At 39.4% G+C, this 17,796-nt stretch overlaps 1 protein-coding gene across 1 annotated transcript in view; it reads left to right on the forward strand.

Moving 5' to 3' along the window:
- Window positions 1-138: 138 nt before the first annotated feature.
- The window catches only part of LOC103823251 (guanine nucleotide-binding protein G(q) subunit alpha), a 120,495-nt gene continuing 102,837 nt past the window's right edge, over window positions 139-17,796 (forward strand). The window contains exon 1 of the mRNA XM_030236845.2: window positions 139-280. Within this exon, the coding sequence (XP_030092705.1) occupies window positions 145-280 (136 nt within the window). The 5' untranslated portion in view covers window positions 139-144. The remainder of the gene's footprint in view (window positions 281-17,796) is intronic.

Genomic DNA, 17,796 nt, shown 5'->3' on the forward strand with positions numbered 1-17,796 from the left:
CCTGCGTGCCTGCCCTGCGGCAGCCCCCGGGCTCTCGGAGAGCGCCTGTGCCCCCCGGGGCCGGAGCGGCGGCGGGGTGCGTGTGTGCGAGTGTGCGTGCGGGTTTAGGGGGGGTGGGGGCTGTGTCTGAACCAGTTAGGAAGAATGACTCTGGAGTCCATCATGGCGTGCTGCCTGAGCGAGGAAGCCAAGGAAGCCCGGCGGATCAACGACGAGATCGAGCGGCAGCTGCGTCGGGACAAGCGGGACGCCCGCCGCGAGCTGAAGCTGCTGCTGCTGGGTGAGTGCGGGGCTCCCTCCCCTCGCCGCGGGCCGCTCGCCGCGGGCCGCTCGCCTCGGGCCGTCGCCGGCGCGCACACCCCAGGTGCCGCCGGGCTGCAGCCCGGGCATCGCCGCCGGCGCGGTCCGTGCCGGGCGCAGGGACCCGGCGGCTGGGACAGGGCGGCAGCGGCAATGCCTGCGGTGCCTCTGGGTGCTCGTCACCCCCGCCGCGGGGAGCCACAGGCCGAGTCCCCGCCGCGGGGAACGGGGCGTGTGTGCCCGCCTGCGGGCATCGGCGGTTGGGTTCGGTGTGGAACGGGAAGCGGCCTTCCAAAATGGAGAGGGAACGGATGGCGGGTGAGTGAGGGGGCTGCGGGACGAGGGGCAAATGTCTATGTGTGTAGGAGAGCGATGGTAGCGAAGCGGATTGAGGAAGGGATTCTCGGGGGAGTCGCTGTGCAGGTCGATGGTGGTGGTTGTGATATCTGCATTGTTCCGTGGGCTTCGGGAAGCTTGTTAGCTCACCGGTTGAATTTTTTATTGTGATTTTTATTTCTTGAGGTAAAGTTGGATAAGGGGCTTGTGCTCAGCTTGTGTACTGCTTTCTATAAAGGTAAAGGAGCCGCAAAGGCCCAGATGCACATGGCAAGCTGAGGGGTAACCTGAAGTGTGCTGGGTGATTACAGGCTCTTTAGTACCGTTGGCATCCACCCACTGGATGGTGGAAATAAAATCAGCTGTATCGTTTCTTCTTAATTAAGACAGAGGTTGCTATTTTAGACCCGCAAGTATGCGGAGGTGGCATTTATCTAATAGAAATGTGGCTTATCATGAAATAAGGCTTTTGAATTAAAATATGCCTGCCTGTGTCCAGTGTGATGCACTGTGTCGCGTAGCTCCCTGGTAATAGGTCCTGCCTGGATTCATAGGCCTTTATGTATTTTAGCACTACTCTGGTGTGTGGATGAGTGAGTGTGTTCCAAATGGATGTGGGATCTTTATGGGGAAGATGTTTTTCTTGGGCCACGTATATGGAAGTAGTGGTTTATACTGGGGAAGTAAACTGTTTATTCAATGAGGTAAAGAAAGTTGGAAGGAAAAGTTTTAATACATTTTATTTCTTCCATCTGAATATGCTATTTCCTGAAAGGTATCTTCTAGGTTTAGAGAAGGTTGGGATCTCTAACTAATCTGGGAGGGAAGTAGTGGATGTGGATGCAGCACTCACAGTAATAATGTTCTGTTGGATTTTTGCCTGCTCTTGGTTTATGGCAGTGCATGGTGAGATTTTCAGGATTGACAAAGAAGATAAAATAGATTGCCCTTGCTCAATATTATGGATGTCTAAGTATGATTAATGATAGACATTTGCTTCAGGAGAGGCAGTTCATACATTTGACCTGTTACTCAGGTCCAGATTTTTTCTGTATATTCTTGATTTCTCTTACAGTAGTGCTAGAGGCTTCTCCCACATTTTCGGAAATGTATGAAATCCACTGAATGAGACTGAATATACTACCTAGAATATACTCCACTGAATATATTACCTAGAGAAGAAATTTAGAGATTCACTTCTGCAGTTAGGAACACAGAACTTGAGCTGCTTCGCAAGCTCTTCCCTCCACTAACATGAAGTATTGAGGTAGATGGTGGTAGAGTCCAGTTAGGGCATTGCTTTGGACCAGATAGTGTGTGGTGATTTGCAGAAGAACAGGGGAGAAGCCAACCCATAGAAGGAATTAGGGAAAACTTGAGTTCCTGTATAAAAGATTTCTGCATTCATCATCAATGCCAGCTAACATTTCTATCAGGCTTGTGAAAGTGGAGACATGATGTAGAGATCTGGAGGGGTGAACTTCTGCCTGCATGTACTTAACAGCACATCCATATACCTAACCAGTACAGAAATTGTTACTATGCACACATTTTTTGTCTTTTGTTTTGTCAGCCTCTGTCATATGTTTGACTGAAAGAAAGAGTATGTGCACATTTGGATCAACAATGATCTTGTCTTGTGAAATGCTGTGTGTAGTGAATGACTCTTGGTGACTTGGTACTTTGTAGACTCAGTTTTCAATAGCTAAAAGAAATTTAGAGAAACTTCTTTCATAAGTGGGTTTATCTTAAGTACCTTAGACCACTTTTTTTTTTAGTCACTTTCATTGCTTCTCAGTATAAGCAAATGCTCAGTTACTAAGTTTGTTGTTTGTATGGGTCATTTACACGGTTATGAGACAGATAAAACAGTTTTCAAATGAAAATATATTCATTAAAAATGGTGAGGCTGGTAGCAGGAAAACCATCTGAACATGCTTAAAATTATCTGATTTTTTAAATACCAAATAGATGTTTACTGTACAATTTTATCTCTTTCTCCCTTGTTTTTAGGGAGAAAATCACTAGTGCAGCTTAATTTTATGTAAGCATAAGTGAGCATGTTTGAGTTTTCTTTTTTTTTTTTCTGGAAGTGCCATTTTCTCAGTCACACTCTTTCAAGTACTATAGGTCTGAAAAACATAATCATGTTAAGGTTTTAAAATATGGGACTAAGGAATATCCTTTGACTTTTAAAGAGGATATTAGTGCAGTTTAAGCTGAGCCTTGTTAAGTGGCTATGCATGCTCTCCAGACTAGTTGCAAGTGCAAAGTGAAAGGTATTATGAACCTTTAAAGGCACAAACCTCCTTTAAAGATTTTTAAACCTGTGTGCCAGGTTGTTTTATTACTACACTTGCTTAAAAATTAGATGTACACACATAAAAATGTACATAGGTAGCAAACATAAAGAAAAAATTAATCTTTTTGCTTCAGAGGAAAAGGATTTTTCCCCACCTTAACTTGTGAAGGACACAGTGCCTTCCTGGAAACTTAGGTTTCTCTGAATTTTTACTGTGACACACACACACACACACACACACACACACACACACACACACACACACACACACACACACACACGCACACTGCTGAATGTGCTCATGATATCTTCTTATTCTTCATGAAACCAAAGAGCTCAAAGTCGGAAGTAATTTGTGTAAAACTTTCATTGTGTGCTAAGATTATTTTTAGGTTTTAGTTTAAAAATAAACTCTCTTTGATTAAACATTTAAATACCAGTTTTAGATACTTTTTTGTACATCATCATTTGACCTTTTTTTTAACATTTTACAGTAGGACAAAGTATTTTTTACAATTGTAATTGTGGAAAGCCAGAATCCATAAATATTCAGTGAAGTGTATTACATAGTAGTAGTTTCAGCTAGCACAACTTGGCTGTAGTGTCTAAAGACACTTTGGAACAAATTCAGTCTTCCACTGAATTTGGTTTTAATCTGTATTTTAACTCTTCTGGATGTCATTACTGATGAACACTTTGTAAAACTCTGTGATTGTTCTCCAGAACTTCCAGTTGTTAATATCCATCTGTTGTAAAAAACACATTGTTTTTATAATTTGGGGAAAAAAGGAAGAGGTGTTCTAATGTTTTATATTTGCCTGTGCCAATGTGTTCTGCATGCTTTTATTTTAAGCATTTATGTACGTATTTATTTTAAAGTAGTAAGAGCTATGTACTTATGTATATATTTTTTTGGTCATACTTCTATATATAATTTTTTTCCTGCCATCCATGTAAATTTTCCAGGGACTCAGAAGGCAGCATTTGAGCCTGCATGACAGGTTGTAGTCATTAACTGTCAGTCCTGGACATAGTCTGCCTCTATACTATTTTCTCTCTGGGAAATGCCTTGAGTATCTAAGAAAACAATGTAGGTGTTGTGCTAGCTATGCCTGTGTGTAAACCCTGGCCAGGTTAGGTACTGTAGATGTGTGTGACAGTGCTATTTTTTTGCAGCATATTGGTTGGTATTGTGCAAGGCATGTTTTTTTAAGAGTTAGGTACTTGTGTTGAAGTTAGCAAATGTGTCAGTGGAGAAACTTGACTTGATACAACTGTCCTTCTATTCTCTGTGCTGTAGCACAGAAATTAGATGGATAGTAAGCCAATTAAATTGGCATGAACAGCAATCTTATGCCAAAAGATGCTTTTGAACATAATGTGACTGCATTATTTCTTAAACCTGTGTGAGCTGAATTAGTACTCGAACATACCGAACTTGGTCTGTTCACAGAGGCAGACTTTGTGTAGATAAATTGAAGAGGAAATGGGTCCATTAAGCCAACAATGGCAGACTCTTGTTCATATAATTTCTTCAGCTGGAGAAACAAGCTTCCTTGTTTTTCTTGTAACTTGTATTTTTATCAGTCTGTCCTGCTCACACTGAACTCTTTAAAATAATTTTAGGTAATTGGCACAGTACATATTTACTACTCTAAAATAAACAAATAATTAACTTACCTCTTCATACATATTGTAACTAGATAGGTAAATATCTCTTGTTTAGCAGAAGCTGTTTCAAAGGAAATAAAATTTCGTTCTGGATGTTTAACACGATGTATTCTCATATACAGAGATATGTCCCTATATAAGAACTTTTTTTTTGGTAGAGTAAGAAAACACAAATCACCATTTGGGTATCAGTGTGATAATGTAAAGAACATATATTTAGAAAATATTTAAGAACATTTATTTTTGGTGCGCCACAAAAGGATACCTTGTATGCAGCCATTAAAAAGGGTTTGTTGCTCTTTTGTTTTTACTACTCGATAAGTGATCTACACCCACCAAAGTTAATAGGAACTAGCGGAGGGTCTGAACAGTTTAAGAATTCAGACTAATTTAGCTTTATTTATATTTCAAAGAGCCAAGTAACCCCTAATTTGTATGTTACACTGGCAAACAATGTTGAATAAATGTAGAATGAAAAAATACATTCTGAGCAGAAAATGCATTGGAGAATGAGCATTTAAATGTGTGCTGAAAAATGAAGAAATAATAATTCTCCTTGTTTCGTTGCTTCAAATTAATTTTGTTGTTGTACCATAACAGCAATTTCTTAGGGGAAAGTGCTACCTTGCAGTCTCTGAAAAACAAATCACTGAGAGGTGTGAAATAAAGTGAGATAGATGTCCAAATAATGGTGATTAGCTTTGTTGTGGGAATAGAATGCTGTAAGCACAATATCTTTTTCTGTGAAGTTCCTTAAGCTGAATGGTAGAAGACTGAAGAAAATCTGTTCTTGTACACAAATTTAACTGTGTTTGAACAGCTGTTACTGATGAAATTATGGAAGTTTTTCAGTATTCACCTTTATTTACTGTAATTATCAAACATGGCAAGAGCAAAGAGCAGGAAATCAGGAGAAAACAAAGGAAGAATTAGCATGTAGGAAACACTAGGAAGCCATACACGTGGTGTTGGCCAAAAAGAAGGAAGCACGCCACAGGTTTTAAATATTATTAACTCTATGCAAAGAAGTTAGATGTGTTAAAACTGGATAAGAGAAGTCCAAGAGACATCAAAGTTTTAGAATTTTAAAGTTTTGAAAGTCTCCTGTTCCTGGAGAGTTCCAGGAACAGCACAAATGTTTTTTCAGGCTAAACTAAAGTTTAAATCTGAAGTGTTCTGAAAGCACATTGTTCCCTCAATAAGTAGTGCTGATGATGAGGGTAAACTGAAGCGTGATTTTCTACAGATTTTTTTGTCCTTTGTAAGTTTTCAAGGCAGGGAATAGTTGAACTGCCTAATTTGTATACTCACTGTTTATCAGTAGTGCAGAGTTTTATCCTAGAATCCTGATGCAGATGCAGTTGCCATCAGAAAAGTACTGTTGTTCATTTTATTCTGCACTTGAGAAGGTGGTGTGGCCATTCCAGGAACAAAAATAAACCCTACCAAGCAAGACTCCTCCTTTGTCAATACGTTAAGGCAGAATCATCTGACAAACTGTAATGAACTGTATGATTTAGTCCAACTCTATTGGTTCAGCTCATCTTACTGTGGAAAGCAGGTGGTGTGAAATACATGTATTGCTTGAATAAGCAACAGACATTAGAAAGTTGATGAAAGTGGAAGCAACTAGTGATCCAGTAAATTGAAAAGGTAAAGACTATATCACTATTGCCTCAGCACAGCTGAGCTGTGTATTGACAGCTTCATCTGGAAGCTTTGCTATTTGTAATTTAGATTGATCTGTGTGTGGAAGAAGCATCTGATAGGAGTGAATGAGACTAGGTAGTTTTGACTAGTGCCAGAATGTGAATCTGTTTGCCTTAGAGTACATAGATGAGATTTCTACCCAAGGTCCTGTTCCCACTGATATCTGTTTCTTTTGTTTTGTATCTAGGAGAATGCCACTGTAGTCCTTGTTGAAGTACTTTGGTACTCTGTCCCAGCTGTCAAAAGTCTGTTGAAGGAGGATTTGTTTTTCCCAAAGGAAATTGTGGAAAAGGCAGTTAAAATTTGAAATATATTATATTTTTCCCCTCTACCCCAAGTTTTCTCTTCTCTAAAGAGCTGAGTGCAGTTAGATCCTTAAGTCTTTTGAAGTTAACCAAAAAATACAGCTCAGACCTTGATAAGTATCACCAAATGTGGATCAAAATAGTGTGCCCAGAAAGAGTTAGCCACCTTTAAGTTAAATTCAAGGTAAGAGCACAGATTTCTGTTCTGTAGGAACTTGGTGTATCTGGACATGAAAGAAAGACAACAAGTTAGAGATTCTTTGAGTATAAAGGAATCAAGGTAGAAATGAGTCATTTAGTTACTATATAGCCATTAAATCAAGCTAAAGAGATCTCATTCTTGGTCATACTTTTATAAGCTAGGGTATAATGTAGTAAATGTGTTTTAGGTACACTTAGAAATTATACATTAGGAAAAAAATACTTTAATTATAATAGTACTTATTATGGCACAGAATATACATTGCTATCTAGTTTTGTTAGTGTGTCTGTCACGGTCCCTGAGCTATATGCTCACTAGGCCCTTGAATAAGCTTCTTGGTCCTTGGCTAATTCATTGCTCTAATGATAATCTTTGTCAAGGATCTTTATACTGAATGAGAATATTTCTGTGAATTAAGGAAGATTTCTTTGGATTATTTGTTCTATAAACCCATCACAGGAGAGTTTTTAACACCTAAGTCTTCAATGTTAATGTTCATTATGCTGCCTAAATTAGAGAATGTTGAAAAAGAATGCTGGAAGGTATTTTGGCCTACAATTCTGGGTGAACAGCATCATCCAGAAAGTCAAACAGAAGGTTTCTGAAGCAGCTGGTAACTCAGAATGCCAGAAAAATGCAAAAGACATAGAGGTTGGAAAAGATGCCATCATTCTATGTTTTTGGGAGCTGGTCAGGCTTGGGAAATTGGTGATCAAGTATGGAACTTATATTTTGCTCTGATAGTGTATTTGCAAAGCGCTGTGAGTGCCTCTTAGTCTCACAGACCAGAGCAGCAAAAGCAATTGAAATTAAATGCTGAAAAATAAAGGCATCATTCACGTACCTTGAATAGATTCTTACACAGCTGTTCAGATACTTGGAGGATTTGATGCTTGTGTTTTTGGAGTGTGGTGTCTAGATGGTGTTTAAATGAAATATTTATGTTGATGGTTAAAACCTCTCAAAGATAATTTGCAGAAAGGAGAAATAAAAACAAACAAAAACCAAACCCAAAGTACTCCTTAGTAAAATTAGTTTTAACTCAGTTAATCTTTTAGGAGGGAGAATAATGGTTCTTACAATACTTCTCACTTGGATTTCTGTTTGCTTGTTTCTTAAAAAGAAAATAATGGTAGCCTGGAAACAGAGACACTGTGTAGTTGGGCTGGGGAGAAAAGGCCAAAGAATAAAGGCTATATTCTTACACCTATATTTGAATAACTCTGGTAAATTCCCTTTTCCTTAATTTCTTCTTAGTGTGTTAATAGAACCTGATGACTAGAAGTGCTTTCATACACAGCAACAATCCTCATGCCACTTGAATCTCTCCTGTCCTGCAATTGCCCGTGTGTTTTGAGGGGTGGTTCTGATGCACCTGGTCATCTTCAACAGTGGTGAGATTAGTAGTTAATCCCAGAGTGCAGGCCACCAAACAGCTTTCTGACTGGCTTTGCTCATAATTAAAAGAGAGATTTAGAGATCAAAATCTGTTTATCTCATTACCATTCCTCCAATCCATTAAGTCCTCTAAGTGATTTTTTGACGGAGGTTTGATCTGGGGAGTTACAGGTGTTGCATGTTATGGAAAAAGGATTTCGTATAGAACCCCATGAAAAACACTTGAGAAACTTTTTTAAATCCTGCCAGGTAGGGGAAACCTCTCTGGCAACATTAAAACTCAAGGCAAAACTCAGGCTATAATTTAGACTTTAGATCATGGAACAGATATTCCTTAAACATTTATTGAAACATACAGAAGATGTGGAGGTGTTCATTATAGTGTCAGCCAACAAGATGTGCAGAGGACTAACCGCCTGACTAATCTTTTGGCCTTTTATGATGGAGTAACTATAGCAGTGGACAAAGGAAGAGATAGAGATGTCATCTGTCTAGCTTTCTATAAGACCAAGTTGGATCGATAGACTCTTTGAGTAAAGAATTTACATGATGGCTGTATTCAAGGAGTTATGATCAATGGTTTAATGTCCAAGTGGAAACAGTGATGAGTGGTGTCTCTCAAGGAATCGTACTGTTTACTACCTTGTTTATGACATAAGCAGTGGGAAGTTGCCCCCTTGTCAAATTTCCAGGTGATGCCAGTCTGAGAGGTACAGTTGATACAGGAGGTAAGTGGGCCTTTTGGAACCTCAGCAAGGTTCAGCGGGGCCAAGTCCAAGGTCCTGGATCCGTTCTCTGTGGTTTGGGACATCCCTTGACATCAGTACCGTGTGAGGGATGAATGGATTGAGTAGCCCTCTGCAGGAAGACTTGGGGTACTGTTAAATGAAAACTTGCACTTGGAACCTGGAAAGCCAGGCCTACATCAGCAGTCTCACTGGGTGGTTAAGGGAGGTGATTCTTGTCTGCTGGAACCTGGAATCCATCCATCTGTGGTCCTCAGCACAAGTAGGACAGGGACCTTTTACAGTGAAAAGAGCTCAGAAAAGAGCCACAAAAATGATCAGAGAGATGAAGCTCCTCTCCTATGAAGAGAGTCTGAGATAGTGTGGGTTTTTCAGCCAGGAGAAAAGAAGATGCCAGAGAGACCGTGGAGCAACCTTTCAGTATACCAGGAGGGTATATAAAAAAGCTGTAGAAAGACTTCTTACATTGGTCTGTCAGTAAGAGGACAAGGAGCAATGGGTTTGAGCTGAAAGTGAGTAGATTGAGATTGGACTCGCAGAAGAAATCTGTACAGGGAGGCAGGTGAGACGCTGGGACAGACTGCTAAGAGAAGCTGTGGATACCCTATCCTTGGAAGTGTACAAGGCCAGGCTGGAGGGGTCTTTGAGCAACCTGGTGTGGTGGGTGGTGTAGATGATTTTTGAAGGTACCTTCCAACCCAAACTGCTCTGTGATGCTATGATTGGACTGCTGTGGTAATAAGTGATTTCCTGAAGTTAAAGCTGTTGTTCATCTGCCTGACTTGATAGCTGTAAGAAACAATGCTTTATATATGTATTTTTCCCCCTCTGAAAATACAAAATGCACCTAGACATACTTCTGTTTTTCTTGGTAAGAAGAGAATATTGAGAGAAAATAACATGACGGGTTTTTTGTACTGTGTTCAGTTTCCTCTTGATCTTTGTTTATCTCAGCATTGAATTGGTAAATAAATTAAAGGAGATAATAAACATTTACTCTAAGTGATGCAAAGATGGATTTCATTTAGGTGACTCTCCTGGTTTAGCAGCCTGTTTCATAGAAAAGCAGAACAGACAATTTGGGAGTAAATTTGCTTTCGTCTAAATGTAAGACTGAGAATTTTCTGCAGATGGAACCAAGATTCACTGGAATTACTGTATTTCATTAAATTGACTAACTGCATGCTGCATAGAATCAGAGAACAGTTTGAGTGGGAAAGGATCTTAAAGTTCTAACCCCCTGCTGTGGGCTGGGACTGTGCACTACACTAGGTTGCTCAGTGCTCCATACAGCCTGGCCTCGAACACTGCCAGGGTTGGAGTATTCACAGCTTCTCTGGGCAACCTGTGTCAGTGCCCCACCACCCCCACAGTCAGCATCAGTAAAATGGCTCATTTAACAATCCTTTAAGCTTGGATTTTAATGCCGTTGGTGCCTGTAGAAATCCAGAAACATTCTCTGACAACAATTTTTGTTCTCTTGGGGTTTATTTATTTAATTGCATTCATCCTGTTTTCTTACCTGAAAGACATGATAATAGTGAATTCGGATTCACTTTGATTTTGTTCTGCATTTGGCTCCACAGCATACTTATACACTCCTATTAATTATTAGATTTAATTAGGGTTAAGACCTAGACTCGTGGTAATCTCTGAAGATTTTGGCTTTTGAACCAAAACTACAGAAGCAACATGAGCAGAACTTGCTAATAGCTTAATTGTGGCTGTATTTCCTACATCAAATACAAACCCCTGATGTTGAACAGTCAAGTTAGTATGTATGCCTTTAAATTGTTTTCTTGACGAAATTTGAGACATTCTCTGGGTAATGACATCTTTGTGCTTTTTTTGTTTTGTTTTGTAAATTTACAACCACGTTAGTTTTATTAGTGTGTTTTTTATTTGGTTGTTCTCAGAAAATGCCTTGTCTGAATGTTTTGAATTGTGGACTTGTTTTGTCTACAGTTTCATGTAGTAAAGTGAGAAGGATAGATTTAAATACTTATATTGCATTTTTTCATCTATGGAGTTTTCCCATTAAATAATATAAAACCAGTAAAGCAGGAGGAGATTGTATTTTTGTTGTTTAAAATGACAAAATATGGTGGGATTTCTTTAACTGGTAACTATGCAAAATTACTACATATGACTATATGATTTGTCAGGCTGTTAGGACATAGTCTTTTGGTAGAATAGCTTAAAAAGGAGGGGAAACTATAATGAAAATGCTTTGTAATGCTTTTGCTTTATATTTTAGTTGTTTTCAAGGTGTGGCAGTATTTTCTGGAATAATCTGTAGCTGCAGAAACTTGTGATCACCTGTATCTGTTTGTTTTGTCTTGTTTACATGATACCAAGCTACTTCTGCTTAGTGACATGGAATTTTCTTACACCTTCTCATTTCTTTGCAGCTTTTTTTTTTTTTTAAGTACATAGAGGATCAAAACTGTGCAGAAATAGTCAAAACAAAGCCAAAATAAAGACAAATGTTTATTTGTTGACTGAGTTCAGTCTTATTTAAAACAGTATTTCAACCTATCAGTCTGGATTGTAGCTTAGGTATAGTGGCATAAATTGTATATATCACCATACTCAACAACTCAGGCTTTTTTGTGGGTTTAGAAAGGTTTTGTTTTGTGGGTATGCACGATGGGGTTTTCTTTTATGAGTGTGTGTCTGTCTTTAAAGTGGTATGTGGTTTTTTGAACCGAAATACATGGTTGCACAAAACGCCAGCGAGCTGTCTGATAAGCTCTTTCTTAATATATTATGGAATTTGTTTTCTGACATTAGATAAAGCATAATAAGTAAAATAACTGCACTACTCATTTTTTTTCAGTTCATCATAACCATGAACATTACATTTGTGATCCACTTTGAGGATAGAAAGAATATCTTGGGGTTCAGTCTGTATGGTTCCATAGTTCAGTTCTAACTTTGTAACTGTAGAGTTAATTTTATGATCCTTTAATTGTTTTTGTAGCTGGTTTTTGACTTCTTTCCAATGCAAGGTCAGTACTAAAGTACAGATCATGAGAATTGAACAATGATGTGTATATACTTTTTATTACAAGTATATAACTACTGCTAGGTGGAGTACCATTGTTGAGGTGTGTTCAAGGAGTGTAACAGCCTACTGAGCCATGACATTAAACTATTCATGTTTAGATGACTGCTGTAACTTAAATGCTTTTCTAAATAATTGCTTTTTAGAGCGGGTTTAGTAATTGTTTGACAAGTTTATAATTAACAGTATTTGGATACACAGTACTTGCCTCTGTCTGTTTGACAGATTATTCTAATATGGTTTTCAGCATCATATCATCATCACTGTTAACCAATTCACAACTTTTGCATCACCTATGAGTACTGTCAGTAATTTTATGTTTTTTATGTTTTTATTTTGTCATGGGTGAAGATTTTTAAGTTTGTTTTAAAGTCTTAATATTGTTGGGATCCTGTTTGGAAGACAATTGTCTGCTGAGGACTTTACCTGTGTGGTTTACTACTTAACTGTTTAAACAATTGTTACTGAATGCATGTGGTGTTGGTTTGCTGTATGATCAGTTGCTTAGCAGATGCCTAGTTCTTCAAAACCACTGACTTTGTCAGCAAACCATCCAAATACTGTAACTCCATTCATCTTGGTGTACAATCTTATTCCCTCACCTGTTTTTCACGCTTTGGGGTTTTTTGGGTCATAATTCAAGAGTTTCAAGTCAGTATGCCTTCCTAGCCAGTCCTTCTAAAACCTTTGGACCTTCTCACTTGAATAAAATGCTCGGTGTTGTTCATCTTCAGTGGGCACTCTTTTGTTCACTTTTCATTGCAAGTTTGGTCTGTGCTTCCCTAAAAGAAAAAAAAAAAGATTGAAAATTACATGGGTGTTTTTCTGTGTTAATAAATATTAAGTATTCTGCAGTGACAATTTCTTGATTGACCAGTGTGGTTTGTCATTTAAAAAAAAGTGAGGTCTTATGTGGAGCCCCAGAGGTCATAATTTGACTTTTTCTCTTAAAAATGGTTGAGATTTCCTATGTTTTTGGCTTACCTATTTCAGTTTTCTTCTTTTACTTTCCTGTCTTATCCAGGCTAGTTTTATTGGTTTTCATTTTTCTTTTTTTCTTTGTATAATTGTGGCTGTCTAGGCTACTTCATGAAATGTTCTGAAATGACTCCTAGTTATTCCTGTTTTAAATCTAAATCCAGTAACTTACACTTGTAATTTTGTCAGGTTTTTGCTAAAGTAGCTCTCATGAACACAGTGTGCTTATAATGTGCCTTTACTACTGGTTTTGAAATTTGTTCATTTACACATAGCAGATGGTGTACAGTTGTAATCACATGCTCCTGCATTACTTTTGACTGTGGTTCTGACACGTGCCCTTTTTCTTAAGAGGTATTTGTATGGTGCTTTTCTGGTTTAGGAATCACGATTTCTAAACTTGCAGAAATACCGAGGTAATTTGCCTGAGACATTTAGTTACATGGCCATAGGAGGTTATACTTTTCCATTTTCATGAAAGAGGAGCTCCACTTGCTTGCCCTGTCACATTACCGGAGAGTCTCATCTGCTATGCCATCAGCTTTTGTTTCAATTTTTCCCTGTTAGAACTTAAACCAAAAATATGCACATCTCCAGCTACCTGCCAATTCTGAAGTATAAAATAAAGCCAACTTGAACTTGGTAAATCCTTTCTTTAGTTTTACCTCCTTCTTCAAATCAGCATCCATATTTCAGCAACTCTGTGGGTTTATTGCCTATTTAGAATATTTTGCCTGTTGAACAAAAGTACAACCTCTCAATTTTATTTGATTATTCATTTAATTTTAATCCTTCTTTGATTTTTCTGCTAAATGAGTGCATTCCACTCCCCATCCTCCCCTTCACTTTCAACAGTGCGAGGATGCTCTGACCTCTCTGGCCAACATGCCTTTCAAAATGCTTTTCTTCCTCTTCTAACAATGGAAATTGCCCAAATTCTGTAACTTCCCTCTTCCACAGAAATCCAGGGACTAGTCCCCTGCCCGGAACTCTGTTGTGTATCCTTTTCCCATCCAGGAGTTTACCTCCAGGTTTTTCCCTCTAGTATAGCACAGTAATGTTAAAACTTGTAAGGTGTCAGGATGACAAATGTTAGGTGTTTATGTATTTATTAGAGTAATTAGGGTATGTTAGGTAAATTAGGTATTAGAGTGATTTTTCTGATGGAGCATACTTCAGGCACACGTACCATATTTCTGTCATTATTTCTATTAAATAGTGTTGAACAATCTGTTTGAGCTATTGCAGGCTCTTGCTTGCATCCAAATAGAGTGCAGTGTGATGTGATGTAAGAATCCCAGCGGTCTGTGCCTACGCCCCAGTACCTGCTGACTTCTCCTGTGTACTGCATGCACAGTGGTCATGGCTCATCCATCTTGGGAGCACTGTCTGACTGTACAGATTACACACCAGTGCTTTTGTGTAAGGGTCAGTGTTTGGTGAGTGCAGGTAGCAGCTGCTTATCTCTTGTGTGAAATATGAAAACAGCTTTCGGTTGTACCTTTAGGAATGCTGACTCTAGAGGCCTGCTGTAAGGAGTTCTACATCTTTGCAGAGGAATCAGATTTATCCTTGGAAAGTGAGTACTTCTTGATGTCAAGGAAGAACTGGGTGTTCCAGGACTTAACTGCAGCTGGAATAGTCTGGGATATTACAGGGTACTTTCTTCCACTTACCCTCATCTAGATGGCAGACTTTCATAAATTGATTTAATCATACAAAAAGGAGAATTTGAGGCTATAGGACCACTGCTTACCTGTGGGACTGTGTTTTCTTGTGTACCTATAGAGCTCTGAAAGTTCTTCCTTAATTTTCAGATGTGTGTTAACACAGCTGAAGCATGGTCAGGACTTGACACTGTACTGATGCAGATGCAGCCCGAACACTCGTGGGAAAAGGTTTCCTTATCAAGTAGAGAGAGCACTTAGCCCTCTTCTCCTTTTGCATGGTGGGCAGAGAGTCTGAGGTTAAGCTCACCAGTACAAGAGAGATAGGTGTGGAACTTGTGGAGGGAGTCAAACAAGGAGTGTCTAAGGTAATGAAGGGACTTGAGTGCTCTACTGTAAGGAAATGTTGAGAGAGCTAGAACAGCTAGGACTGTTCAGCCAGGAAAAGAGAAGACTCAGGGAGGGTCTTACCAATTTATGTAAGTACCCAAAGGGAACTTACAAAGAGAACAGAGCCAGGCTCTTTTCAATAATGCCCAGTGATAGGGCAAGTGGCAGTGGGCAGAGGCTGAAACACAGGAGATTCTGAACATCAGGAAACACTTATTCACTGTGAGGATGACTGAGCATTGTCATTAGTGCCTAGGGTGGTTGTAGCATATGCCTTCTGTTAAAAAAACATGGAACTGGGCAGTATGTTATGACCCTGCTTGAGATCCCTTCTGACCTCAACCACATTGTCTTTCTGTGAAATACAGTGACTGTGCAGCAGCACTGCATCAGCTGAGTCACCAGTTGACCCTGACCTTTAATCATACAATGTGGGGGAAATCCTGTGGGATTTATATTTCATTATGCTGCACTCACTTATCTGTGTTTATGGGTGTACAAAGAATCATTTTGTAAGTAGTCCTGGACCACTGTGACCAGTTACCTGAGGGGAAATCAGTGAAAATATTAGTTTTGTGGTTCAGAAGTCTTACAATGGCAGTATGCCAGCATGCTTTTCCCAAAGCAGCCACCTGTGCAGCTTAAGTCTGTCTGGGAAGACAGCAAGGTAGCTCATTACCCTGAATTGTGGGCTGATATAGGGCTGTCTTTCAGCTGATCCCTGAACAGCTACAGGACTGACACAGGCTGTAGCTTCAAGCAGTTGATTGTAGGCTGAGCGGCCTCTGGCCCTGATCCAGTCTCAGTGCTCCTGGTAATGTCACATCATTATGCATCATGTATAGGGTAGTTTTGGTTTTAGGGGTTTGACACGTTATTATAAATTAAGTAGACACAGCAGGATTGAAACCCTTCAAGTTGTAAACACACACTTTGGCAGCATCCTGAGACCATGTTGTAAACTAGGTGCATGATGCTAACTGTGTGTGTAAGCCCAGGTCCATGCCAGCACATCCTGATAAGTGGCGCATGGATGTGATCTCAAACTGTTATTTTGGCAGTACTCAAAAAGATGCTCTGTCTGCTGTCAGCAAATTCCTTTTGCGGAAGACAAATTATTTTTGGATAAAGTAGCAGAAAGAAAAATAGTATCTTCTCCTACCCTCAAAATTCTTATCACTGGTAGAAGCATGCTGCAAAGTCAGAAGCTTGTGATTATCTACAAAGGTACTGTGCACCAAATATGTGTATTCTAAAATACATACAAATAACTTTTGGAAATAACCAGCCTGTTCAGTCAAGGCTGACAAGATTGTAAGGAAGAAGTGCATGTACTGCCAGTCTATAGCCCTGCCATGCTTAGGCTGGGTACTGGAATAGCAGAGCAACCAGCACCTGCCTTGGCTCTTGGCAGAGCTTTACTGTCTAAGCTGACAGGACTTTGCTCTTTAGTGTGTGTATGCCTGTTAGAGGGCCTGGTGGCTTCCCTTAGTGGAATTTTGGGAATAGTGGGGCAGGATAGAGGCTTTTATGCAGGGAGCCCCTGCTTCTAAAGTGAATCCTGCTCCGTCCTTATTTCTTTCTTTAGGAATGTTCCTCCTAGCTAGTGTTTGAAGAGGAGCCTGTACCCTGCAGTTGAGTGATGTGGTACATCATGTCTCCAGTGTCCCATCTCCAATACCTTAAAGTATCTGCTGTCTTGATGTCCACTGATGACTGTGATATCTGGGACAGTGAAGCATGAGGGAGGCTGTTAAGCCCACCTTAGCTCTGTCTGCCTTGGCTGTGCTGCAGGGAGCAATGGAGTTATTGGCATGGTCTTATGGTAAAACATCTCATTCAGTAGAGTTAGGGAGACATGAGACATTTGTCAGGTTGCACTGGAGTTGGAACCTTGGCCCCATAGGTCTGTGTTTTGAAGCCTGGTGCTTAGTGGTCCTGTGGAAACTAGGCACTGAATTTCCTAAGGAGGGCTGGACCTTACAAATGAGTATGTAGTTGTGCTTGCCCTTTGCTATTACTTTCTAAAAATGTTACTTTTGATGTTACTTTTTAGAAATGGACTCTTGGGTTTATTTTCCTTTTGTCATAACACTCTGCGGTGTTGGGAATTTGTTTGCTTGATGTTGGATTTTAGTTGTCTTTGGAGCACTCAACCTGTAGGATTTCTTTGCATTTTAACCTGTAAAATCAAATAATGGCAAGTTCTTTTCCAGGCTGTCCTGAGATAATTCTCATAATAATGAGTCAGCTATTTGGGAGTACACTATTTTCTTCTCTTTGTGAAAACCAATAAATGGAAGGAAGGTGAAAGCCATTTGAATGCTGGCTTATCTTTTTCCCTGTCCTTTCTTAGTAGCCTGCTTTAAGTGTACAAAAGCCTTTGTCTCCTACAAAGATTTCTTTTGGTCTTACCCACTCCCCCTCAGAATAAGGTATGTTTAAAATAAAAAAAGCATCAAAACCAAAAATAAGAAGAACCCCCCCCCACATCCTTAGATAAAGCAAACAAATCCCAGAAAACAAAACAAACCAACCCTCTTCCATGTTATGGAGCTACCTTGAAATGAATCATGTTTGCAATTGTAAATGAAATTCAGAGTTTTGCAATTGTAAATTGATTGTGGATGAAAAATAAACCTTCCTGCTAATTCTTCATTTTGAGTTGCCTTTTTAATAAATCTGCTTTCACAGGGAGGGGAAAAATTTCTAATTAATTTCTTT

This window comes from Serinus canaria, chromosome Z, assembly GCF_022539315.1.
Source record: "Serinus canaria isolate serCan28SL12 chromosome Z, serCan2020, whole genome shotgun sequence".
Lineage (NCBI taxonomy): Eukaryota > Metazoa > Chordata > Aves > Passeriformes > Fringillidae > Serinus > Serinus canaria.